Source organism: Salminus brasiliensis, chromosome 4, assembly GCF_030463535.1.
Source record: "Salminus brasiliensis chromosome 4, fSalBra1.hap2, whole genome shotgun sequence".
In the NCBI taxonomy this organism is placed as follows: domain Eukaryota; kingdom Metazoa; phylum Chordata; class Actinopteri; order Characiformes; family Bryconidae; genus Salminus; species Salminus brasiliensis.
Window position 1 is genome coordinate 36,189,599 of NC_132881.1, and position 12,116 is coordinate 36,201,714.

Sequence of the window (12,116 nt, forward strand, 5' to 3'; positions counted from 1 at the left end):
ATTGTTTCTAACCTTTTTCTTTTTTCTAACCTTCCACAGTTAGGAGCCGGTTCTATTTGCAGTTTGTGTGATTAACTGTGACTTTAGTAAAGTGAATGTTGCCTTGCGTTTGTTTACATGTCTGTCTTTCTTTCTCTCTCTCTCTCTCTCTCTCTCTCTCTCTCTCTCTCTCTCTCTCTCTCTCTCTCTCTCTGCCTCTCTGCCTAGCTTCTGTCATGCATCTGTCATGTAACTACTTAAATGGTAATGAGTATTAGTACTGTTGTAGTAGTGAGTTGACAAGATGTTTGTGTTTTTGTACAGGGTGATTGTGTATAATAACGGCACACTGCGGATCATCCAGGTGAAGAATCGGAGCATAGGGCGCTACCGGTGTGTGGCTCGCTATGGAGCAGATGAGCAGGTGCATGCGGAAGCCACTCTACACATCGCAGGTAAGAGGACAAATGCACTTTGATACACACTTGCTCATCTGTCTGCTTTCTAGTAATGGCATAATTGGGGCTTTTGAGATTGAAGCAAATGAAACGGATGATTCGGAAAAAGATTCGATCTTGTGAATCGTTCAAATCATCGCGCCACAGTGACATCTGGTGTCCGATAAGTGGTCAAAACAACAACCTCTGTCTTAAGAACAACTGAAAGAAATGTGTTTTCATGAAATGAGACACCCAAATGATCCTAAACAGCAGATCTAGGTCTTTTTCAAGATCCTTCCATTTCACAAATGCCATGATTTGCAAAATAATATGCTAAATTGTGTGTGACATTTTCCTTAGATCAAATTCTTAGATCAATATGCATCTCTTTTAAAGTTTGTGAGGGTGTGGGAACGTTGACATGTGTCATGAAACAAGCACAGTTCTGAGATCAGAGATGAGATATTTCTGACTCTCATTTAGTAGCATTTTTGCTACTCAGATCAACTCACATACACAGCTCCATACAGCACATACAGGGAGTCTCTGTCTCTCTTTGTTGATACGTTAATTGCTTTATTAACATCCACTTCAGCTGCAGTGCCTTCCTCCTTCACACTGTCCCCACATATTCCATCTCCGCTAGCTTCACATATGCATTTTTCCCCACACACATAAAACACTAAACCCTAATGTGTTGTGCCTAAATGTGTTTTCTGTATAGAATGGTATATGCTCTTATTAACACAAAAAATGAACTAAACCGGTAATTGAACCAGGGGTACCTAAACCTTTCAATCGACTGCATGTACTGCACTACAAAGGGAGGATGGACAATTTGAGATTCATCCTATCTAAGTAACGGCAAAAGACTCTAGCTCTCAGACGTTGCTGCCTGGCTGAATCAGATTATCTAGTACCACAAATGGCTGATCTAGTTCCATATATGAGCATAGCACAAAACAGAGCCCTAAAAGCATTTAGGCAATATCAAAAAATGTAGATTTGTGCTGAGTCGTAAGGCTTGTAATGCGAATGCAGTCTTTGTTATCCTGGCAGAGGATTAGATGAAGGTTTGCAGTTCATATTTGTAAAAAGTCACTGTAATATCACTCTACCACTTCAGTCCACAGGCTTCTTACACTTCACTGTCCTTCAGCTTGTCAACAAATGGACGTGTACAGCTGTACATGAGGGGGAGTGCTTACAGCAGAGGAGTTACACTTCCCAACAGTAGGGGGAGCATGAGCAAAACAATATAATTAAAATGCTGGTTTAAAGGAGGGTTCCTGCATTTTTCAACCTCAGTTCTACCTGTCATGTCCATGGCATCTGGTTCAACAGGTGTATTTAGTAAAGCCAAAAATACAGTTATAATAGAAATGCCAATGGGCATTAACTAACACCTGTGCACCTGTACGGATCTGCCATAAATATACACTGTATTCAAATATTTGTGGGCACCTCTTCTAATAAAAGCATTCAGCTACCAGCTAAGTTGCACCCCATGCTGACACAGTCGTGCAAATGCACACATACAGCTTTTCTAGTCCCTGTAGAGAGGCATTGCCAATAGAATAGGAGACTCTGGAGCAAATAAACAGGAATCTATTGGCACCATAAGCAGAGCAGGTGTCCATATAGTGTATTTTAATGTTTGTCGTATCAGTTCTTTTACTAAACACAGGGCACTGCATCAAAATTATCGTCTGTGGTAATTGAGTGTATGCTGCAGATGTGGCGTATGGAGATGTAGCTGGAGTATTCCTTTATACTAACAAACATTACATAGCAACTCTGAACAGGAGGTGGACCTTTCTGCCAAAATCATTCAGATTCTTTACAGCCTGTACACCCACTGCACCCTATTAACAGAGCTCTGCTGCATTTATTTAGTCTTAAGTGCTCCCTGAACCTCTGTTAGAGCAGCAAGCCTGCAGCTAACCGGCTGATGAGAGCTGTGCACTTCATGGGAAGTCTGTAGCGGCTGCCCGCACTCATTTAAACTGCACTAATTTACTCAGTCCCCCGTATAATCTCCCCAAGCTTTGTGTGTGAATCTACTTTGGTGGATTAAACTGCGATCACATGCTCTTCTCAATCTTCAGCCCCTCTTCTCACTTGCTGCCTTTTTCTTCTTATCTCCCCCTCTGTCTCCTCTTTCTTTTTCTTCTCCCTTTACAGAATTAGGGGAGATGGGGGGCAGGATGTCCAAGTTTTTCTCTACTAACTTTGTGGAGCGAGTGTCGTGTGAAGCACCCCAGGGCCATCCTGAACCAGAAGTGTGGTGGGAGCAGGGCGGTGAGAGAGTGCCTTCTGAGGGCCGCGTGCACCAACAGGGTTTGGACCTCATCTTTAACCCTACTGAGGCAGGAGACTCGGGCACATATATCTGCGTGGCTCAAAACAAGGTGGGCCAGAAACGGCAGGAGGTCAGCGTGATGGTGGCTGGTGAGTACAGAGCTCTGTATCTGCTATGACTTTGACACAACCAGAAGGTTGTTGGTTTAAATCTCTAGACTGGGTGTAAGTAGTTGTGCCTTTAGGAAAGGCCCTTATCCCCTCCATGACTGCTCTGCTGGCATCACTGCTGTGCCGAGACTGGGGATAATTGAGTTTTTCCTTGTAGAGAGATCAATAGAATATAGCTGAACTTTTTTCTCTTATGGTGCAACAGATCAATAGACTCCATATTATTAATACTTCAATCTTCAGTTGACTAGGGAATTGTAATTTCTGAGAATGACCATGTGTATCATATGATCATTATATACCATCATAGAGAACCTTTGCTTTGCACTGTGTAGACCTTTTGTTACATAATTAATGATGGCAAATCACTGCAAACCTATTTGCCAACCTGGCTGTTGTTGTACTACGTTTACAGTAATTCACTGGCACACACATACTACTATATACAGTTACCCTCTAATGAAACTGCAATAAAACCCCATACCAGTAAGAGTAATCACAGTTTGTACTTCATTGAAACCATCTAATTAAATTAGACTCACAGATTACATTGATGTAATCCAACTCTCTGTTCTTCAGGTCCTCCAGAGTGGGCAAATAGGCCCCAGGACACTTCAATGGAGGAGGGGCAGCCAGGGTACCTGCACTGCCACGTCCAGACCACACCCCCAGCTAAGGTCACGTGGTACCGCAACCTGCAGGAGGTCAATGAGGAGGTCAGGGTCATATCTCTCTTGGTCTCAGGGTCTCTCATGGTTGAATTAAGTTTAAATAAAGATTCCATCATTGGGTATCACTGTATCACCGTATCTGTCAAATAACAGGATTGAAAATTCCTAGTTCATAGTAGAACATATTCTGGGTCATATAAAAGATTAAATGTGGCTGGTGGCAACTTAGTGGTGCTTCATTAACTATATGGTAATATGCTGGTGGTTGTTATCATTGTTAATAATAATAATGGGAATAATGGGTTTGATCTGTCTGCAGGACAATCGGTTCAAAGTGTTCTCTAACGGGACTCTGAGGATAAACAGTGTGGAGGTGTATGATGGAGTGATCTATAGCTGCCATTGCAAGACTGTAGGAGGTCACCTGACAGCACAGGCCAGGGTCTATATACTGGGTGAGTTGCTCTATGGTAAAATTACATGTATTCAACTTGTACTTTTCAAAAATATGTGTAGATGCACTATATGTCCAAATGTTTGTGGACACCCCTCTCTAATTAATGCATTCAGCTACTTCAAGTTGCACTCATTGCTGATACAGATGTGCAAATGCGTTTGTGCTTTGCAGAGAAACTGAAGTTCACCCCCACTCCCCAGCCTTCTCAGTGTCTGCAGCTGGACGCAGAGGCCAGTGTCCAATGTTCTGCTACAGGCCGAGAGACACCCACTATACGCTGGACCAGAGCAGGTGAGGGAGGCGTGCTAGCATTGTAGAGCTGAAAATCCAATTGGCTATATCTGGCCACAACTCTCGTACTGTCACACATTCAGAGGAACATGCTCATATTTGAAACAGACCTGGTTTTGCTGTCTGTTGGAAATGAAAGTTGTGTAATCCTGACCTAATCATCTCTCCCTCTTTATGTTCTCTCTCTCTCTCTCTCTCTCTCTCTCTCTCTCTCTCTCTCTCTCTCCGTCTCGCTCTGTGTTTTCTGTAGATGGCAGTGCTATTGGCTCTCATGTGGAGCAGGTGAATGGGGCTCTACACTTTCAGAAGGTGATGAGGAGCGATGCAGGGAATTACACATGTGTGGCCAGCAACAGCCTGCAGGGAGAAATCAGAGCTTACGTCACCCTCACTGTAGGGGGTGAGTTTATGCTGTGTGTGTGTGTGTGCGTGTTCATGGAGATAGAGAGAAGTTGTCATTTAATGTAATTAGCATTGTAAACGAGAAAAGAATGAGTAGTAATGTTTTTATGTTCCTGGTGTTCTAATGATGCCAGTGTTAAGATAGATGAATGTAGATAAAGGTAATAATTTCTGTGCTACAGCATAGTTTTTTTTTTTTTTTCAGTATAAAAATAATAATAATGATCATTATTATTACTTCCTCTCACCCCTTTCCCCTCTTTCCTCAGTCTTCATCGAGTTTAAGCTGGAACCAGAATACACCACAGTGTACCAGGGCCACACGGCCATGCTGCACTGCCAGGCTACAGGAGACCCCCAGCCCTACATCCAGTGGATGGTCAAAGACAAGGTTCTCCCTCTTAGCTCTGGCAGGTCTGTCTCACACATCATCATCATCATCATCATCATAATCATCATTGTTATTATTATTTCTATTAATGTGTTTATTTATTATTATTTTATTATAATAATAATAATTTTTTTAACACTTATGTTGTCTCTCCTCTATCTCTTTCTCGCTCACTTGGTCCCCCTTTCCCTCCTTTCGCCTTTACTCTCTCTCTTTCTGTCTCTCTCACTTCCTCTCTTTCATCACTCTCTTTCCCAGGTTCCAAAAGATGCCCAATGGTTCTCTGGTCATTAGCGATGTCACTACAGATGACACAGGAAAGTACACTTGTGTCGCTGGAAACATCTGCAGCATCAGAGATCGCGTGGCACAACTCTATGTTGTGGGTACGTTATGCATGTGTTACCCTACCCTATATTTTATTCAACGTTATTCAGTGTCCAACAGAGACATTATCCTCCTTAATACAGTCCTTTCTGTTGAGTCCAGGACACACACCTCAGATTTCTTGCAAAGCCTAAACAAATGCCCAGTGTCTCGCCCTGTTATTTTTGTCTCATTCAAGTGACTTTAACTTAATCAAGCTTAATTCAGCAAACTGAATTAAACACAGAGCAGCGATTCTGTGTGATCATGTGACCGCCGAACTTTTAAAAGCATTTTGTAGCTTTGCACATATCACCGGACTCCAATCACTCTCAGATGGGCCTCCAGCATCATTCTGGAGCACTCTGGATGAGAAGAGCTGTTTGAGCCTGTCTGGAGGTGTCTCTTAGCAAAGCCTTTGATATGCTCTAACAGCATTTATGGCTAATATTTAATTACAGTAAATTATGTAGCCTGTAAAAGGAGACTTGTCTGCATGCTCAGGTGACTTTTTCAAAGTATATCAGAGTCCGTAGAGTCAGAAGAGAGCAGTCAGTAGTGATTATTGGTCCGAACACTGTGCACTTGCAGAAAACACACAACCCTGCTACATTCATCTGGAATACATTTATTTTTTGCATAGTATACAAGTGAAGGAAGCAAACGAGGCAGTACAACATGGTTGTAAGAAGAAAAACAGAATATGCAGGGAAAGTGAAAAAAGTACTACAAAGTACTTTCCCCTCAAAGAAGGAAAAACAAACGCGAAAGAGGGGGAAAAAAGAGGAAAAGTTACATAGCAATAAATAAAATAAAAAATTAAGTAAAAAAGCAGCATTGAAGGCACTTGACATGATTCTGGAGAACAACTGTTAGACACTGGGTTTGCAGACCAATAGAAAGCAAACGCAACGTCCAAACCTGTCCTCCAAAACACACGGGCTAGGTGTTAGCATTGCGGTCACTGTACACGTCCAACATCACTATCTCTGTGTTAGCATGGCGGCTACCAGTCTCATCTGGCATTGCTAACATTACCTCAGTGTTGATTTTTTTTTTTATATCATCCTATTTACCATACAGCTAATGCTAATTAAACATTATTGAATATAGGCCTGGCTTTTCAGGCCCCCTGGACTACATCTTCAGGTAGACACTGATGTACTTTTTGATGTCTTTTCCATCTGCTCCTTCTCCAGAGAAGCCAAAACACCCCCTTCCTGAGGATGAAGGGAAAACGCCATATAAGATGATCCAGACCATAGGCCTGTCTGTGGGAGCCGCCGTCGCTTACATCATTGCCGTGCTGGGCTTTATGTTCTACTGCAAGCAGAGACGCAATGCCAAGAGACAGCAGAAGGGCCAGGATGGAGAGGAGCCGGAGATGGAGTGCCTTAACGGTGTGTTTGCGAAGCAGGGAGGTTTGAATTAACCATGCAATTACTCTTCTCTGTTTGAAGGGCTATGGTCATGAGATGTACGAACACTCGTGCTAACCAAGCTCTTAGAGAGCTGCCATCCTGCAGGGCTTACGTTGTAGCCTAATTGAAATCACCTGGCTCAAATACTCAGACGACCTTCAGGACGAACCTGATGAAAAGTAATGTTCTTTGTCAACAGGATTGCAGCCTTAGCCTGTGGAAATGGGAGAAATGCAGCCATCTAGTGGTTGAAATAGCAGAAGATCCAAGGGCAGTCCCAAGCTGTGATCAGCGCTAATTAAAAGCATTCCTGGTTTTGCTGTTGGCAAGAGACTGCGAGAGCTTTTCAATTTTATTTGGCAGGATTAAGACCATCGCACTGTTGCACTGCAGAGAGTTTATGGGAGGATTTACGTAAAATCTAGCCATCTAGCTTTTGAGCAGAATTTATGCTCTCAATCCTTACATAATGACCACTTAGTTGCCTTTAATTAGCAGAGAGCGTCGCCACTAAGCAGATATCTGTAAAGAGATGCTCAAGGGCAGCTCCAAGTGTGGGATTAAAAAAAAGCTGAGAGACCTTCAGCTTTTGGAAGCTGGGTTACATTTCTAATTAGATTTAGCTGTGTAATAAACAGCACATAATGAGAAGGCCTATGTCAGTGATAAACAAGTGAAGACAGGCAATCATACTGATATTGATGGTGGTATTTCATGCACTTTATTCCATATCCAAAACTGAAGACTAAGCAATTATCTCTTTAGGGCTGAATCAAAACCACCAGCTATTTCTGTCTTTTATGTACTTTTCTCTTGTGATTTCTAAACTCTAACATTCTCAACATTTATTTTGGCTAGTTAAAAAAAAAAATTGGAGATCCAGCTCTGTCAGCCTGACCGAATACAGTAATCAGTATCTGGTTTGTCCACCATGAGTAGAAATGGTACATAGTCTGGCATGGAAATAGAGAGACACTGGATGTGCGTTTAATGGAATGCCATGCAGCCTCTGTACATGATTCAGCCTTCATAGTGCAGTAAACTTAAGCTAGACTTGTGAAAACACGGTACAGTGCCAGTTCTCTTGACACTGGGGACGTTTTTGGCGGCATTGCAGTCGCAGATGCCTGTGGTCCAGGGTCATCGGTAGCCAAAACATTGCAGCTGCTGGTCTGTGATGTGGTTTGGTCCATCATCACCGCTTTGCATATCCAAATGCCTGTCCTCCCATTTGTTTGTGCATCGTGGTGGTCCAGGCCCCTAAGCCTCTTTTAGCTTATGTGCTGCATTTTCAGACTCTGTCATTACCTACCTGTCATTACCCTACCTATTTGTTAGTTATGGATTATTATGATAAAGCAATTTTAATGGCCAGCTGTGTATTTTTGACTTTGTGTGTTTTAGCGATATGATCTGAATATGGTCTTTCTTTATACATGGAGAGAAAGCACAGTAACAGACAGAAAGCTCCTACTTCACATCCACATGCTCATGGTTGCTGGACATGAGAAGTCCAGACTACTCTGGGTCTTGGCCTGATCCACCATATTGCAGTATAGTCTTGGCTTATTTTATTCACGCCCCCAAAAGTTATATACACAAATATATATATATATATATATATATATATATATATATATATATATATATATGGAGTTTTTATACTTTTACTTTTTTTTCTTAGAAAAGCAGCACATCACTTCCAGACTCTACTAGTTAATGGGATGTTGCTTGACGAATCAGGCCTTGTGAGCATGGCATTTTCCTGTGCCAGTGTCCATGTAAGGGTAACTCAGCAAGCAACAAGGCTAATGCTGGGTATCCAAGCTTGGCTAAAGGCTAACACTAGCCAACTGGCTTTCACCAGCTCTCCTTTAGTTTTTGTTCAACATCTGCTTCCTTGAAAACAAACTGGACTACTTCAGACTGAAGATAACCATGTATCAGGAAGGGGACTTCAAAACACTGTGTGAGGAAGCCAAACTCGGGGAAGCGAGCTAGTATCCTAGGTTAAAAGCTGATACTAGCCGACTAGTTACATCTCTTAAGGTAGCTGACCACACACTGTGCCGGGATGACAGCAAGGGGACACCAACAGTATCCAGTTAGACTTGAATGTTTACAAAAAATATTTACAGTACTCTTGAAACAGTGCTAAAAACAAAACGGTGCTCTGGTATGCTGTGATATGCTACGTGGCTCCTGTGAGTCATTATAGTGCTGGAGACCAGACAGTAAAAGCACAGTGCACCATTTTTTTCACGAGATAAAAAGAAAATCAGCATGTTACATTCTATTTCTTTCTGTCCCCAACCAAAGTCAGTTAATATTTGTACATTGCATACATTTTATACACTTAAAATACTCAATAAATACATTCCATTACATTTTTTGACATTTTGACAAAATAAGTAATTATCTGTAGGTCTGATTTAGTGTATTCTAACATTAATTAAGGGAACCAGTGTCCTCTTATCTGCATATATCAGGACAATCTTAACAAGGCGCTCTCACTATGATCAGAGGATCGCCAGGCGCGTTGGTTGCCCAGTTTGAATTGGCAAAAATGGGTGAAAAATGGATTTAAAAATATAATTAATAAATAATGTGAATATTAGTTAGTGTGAACCATGCCTTGATGCAAACATATTTCAGAAAATCCATTCTTAATATGGCCCTGCACTTTTGTGGTGTTATTTCCAGGCTTTCTGGACCTGATCCAACTAATCAGTTCATTAACAAGACCATCCTGGGTTGGAGGATGACAAAAATATGTAGCACAGGGAGTACTCCTAAGACCAGAATGTAAAACCTCTTTAAAACCATCTTTCTGTGTACTGGCCACTAGGGGATGCTGTGCAGCAGAACGGTCAAACCACAGCCGAGATCCAGGAGGAAGTTGCCCTCACTAATCTGGGGACCATGGCAACCACTGAAAAACGTCATAGCAACACAGACAAGCTCCACTTTCCCAGAGCAAACCTACAGACCATCACTACGTTGGGTAAGCATTTCTCTTTCATACAAACACAGTTATATACAGTTATAACACACTGGCTCCAGTTATAGACTTGCTTGTGTGCCTCTCATCTGCTTCTCCACTGCATGAACCATTTCTTCTGTGTTTGATCTATTGCGGGTGTGTGCATGTACACAGGTAAAGGAGAGTTTGGGGAGGTGTTCTTGGCTAAAGCGCAGGGGATTGAGGAGGGAGAGGAGGAGACCGTGGTCCTGGTGAAGAGTCTGCAGAGCAGAGAGGAGCTCTCGCAGGCTGAGTTCAAGCGACAGGCCGAAATGTTCAGCAAACTCAGTCACTCCAACATCGTCCGTCTGCTCGGCCTGTGCAGAGACACTGAGCCACACTACATCATCCTGGAATATGTAGACCTGGTAAATATTTCAAGACGTTGTTGCATCTCATCATACATTTTTAAATAATACAACAATTAAACTGCAGTTTTAGCTTTTAATCATTGTAAATAATATTAATAAACAAAACAATTGTACATTTATGTTTCACAATGGGTGTGCTGTCCTGGGGAAAATGTTCTCTTGGTCAGGAGGTTTACTATTCTCATGTCCTCAGGGTAATGATTTCTTGTTAATTATATGATCTTTTTTCCCCCTGTGTAAATAAGTTGCACACACATTGTGACACAGCAAGTGTATGAATATTTTATGAATACTTTATATAAGCTACTTAAAGTAAATGAACCTTTTACAGTGAAGCAGTGAATACTATTAAAATGTGGTCTGTTGCTGTCTAATTTACAAACAAACAGACAATTTACAGACAATTTACAAACAATAATTTACAGACAAACAATCGAACTACACTAATAATGACAATTGTACTGTTATAATTCATAATGTGAATAAACATCCATAAGTGCAGGCTAGAAAAAGTAAGTGAACCTCTGTGATAATGAATTCTAACTGGCAAAATGTGTTTTTAGTTAAAGAGAGGAGATTGGTAGTGTGGGTTTCGCAGGTGCTTTGTCCATTAAATAAGAGCACACAAAGTCTGGTTACTGAAAAAGCTGTCCTTCCCAAAGAAGATTAGTTCATGTAAAGCATGTCTCGATGCAAAACATCTTTCAGAAAACCTCAGAAAACGTGTTACAGAGAAACCTCAAGCTGGAAATGACTACGAAAGCTAAGACCTGATTGCATAATGCCTGTTTCTTTTTCTTTTTTCTCAGGGTGATCTCAAGCAGTTCTTGAGAATATCAAAAGGCAAGGATGAGAAACTTAAGCCACAGCCCATCAGCACCAAAACGAAAGTAAGCACATGCTTTGCAAGACAGTGCTTCCAACACCAAAGTGGTGTCTTCGAAGTGTAATTAGAAGTAGCATTCAGTCTGTAATATCTTCTCATCTCCCTTCCTCTTCATCTTTCTCTTCGGTTTCTTCAGGTGTCCATCTGTGCCCAGGTGGCTGCAGGAATGGAGCACCTGTCTAACCAGCGCTTCGTCCATAAAGACCTGGCCGCTCGAAACTGCCTGATTAGCGGCCAGAGACAGGTTAAAGTGTCTGCGCTCGGCCTGAGCAAGGATGTCTATAACAGGTACACCACCTGGCACAGCAGCAAAATGCACACTTTAATACTGTGCATAGTTACACAGTATATCCAGAGATGATACAGTTCAATATGAAAAGGTTAAACAGCTCCAAGTGTTGAGTAAAATGTACACCAAGAGCACCATCTTGTGTTAAAATAGTTAAATTGCAACGTATGTCCATGGAGTCTAATATTTCTACCCTTTATTATAATAAACTCTAATAATTCTCTCTCTTACTGTGTGTGTGTGTGTGTGCATGCAGTGAGTATTACCATTACAGGCAGAAATGGGTCCCGCTGCGCTGGCTTTCCACTGAGTCTGTCGTTGATGACGACTTTTCCACCAAATCTGACGTGTGGGCTTTTGGTGTGCTGATGTGGGAAGTGTTCAGCCATGGCGAGCTGCCCTACTCCACACTCAGCCATGAGGAGGTTCTAGAAGGTAAGAATATGCAGACTGGTGAGAACGCAAACACTGACCGATTGGACACAGGTTGTACCTTTCAGTAACTTTTAGTTTTCTGGAATGATGACGGCTGGTAGCCTTGTGGCAAGTGAGGGAAGGGGTTTGCAGGTCGAAATGCCAGGACTGATGGGGACCGCTTGCTTAAGCCCCAGGACAAAGGACTTACCCCCCACTGTCCCAGGTGGCCCTACCCTGTAAA

At 42.0% G+C, this 12,116-nt stretch overlaps 1 protein-coding gene across 1 annotated transcript in view; it reads left to right on the forward strand.

Annotated features, from left to right (window-relative positions):
• Positions 1–12,116, forward strand: part of ptk7b (protein tyrosine kinase 7b) — a 119,141-nt gene that overhangs the window by 103,477 nt on the left and 3,548 nt on the right. Inside the window, exons 6-19 of the mRNA XM_072678254.1 lie at positions 304–434; positions 2,604–2,870; positions 3,471–3,607; positions 3,882–4,017; positions 4,191–4,310; positions 4,561–4,710; positions 4,982–5,126; positions 5,362–5,489; positions 6,669–6,869; positions 9,739–9,894; positions 10,048–10,280; positions 11,093–11,173; positions 11,306–11,457; positions 11,715–11,893. Coding sequence (XP_072534355.1) covers positions 304–434; positions 2,604–2,870; positions 3,471–3,607; positions 3,882–4,017; positions 4,191–4,310; positions 4,561–4,710; positions 4,982–5,126; positions 5,362–5,489; positions 6,669–6,869; positions 9,739–9,894; positions 10,048–10,280; positions 11,093–11,173; positions 11,306–11,457; positions 11,715–11,893 — 2,216 coding nt within the window. The remainder of the gene's footprint in view (positions 1–303; positions 435–2,603; positions 2,871–3,470; positions 3,608–3,881; positions 4,018–4,190; positions 4,311–4,560; positions 4,711–4,981; positions 5,127–5,361; positions 5,490–6,668; positions 6,870–9,738; positions 9,895–10,047; positions 10,281–11,092; positions 11,174–11,305; positions 11,458–11,714; positions 11,894–12,116) is intronic.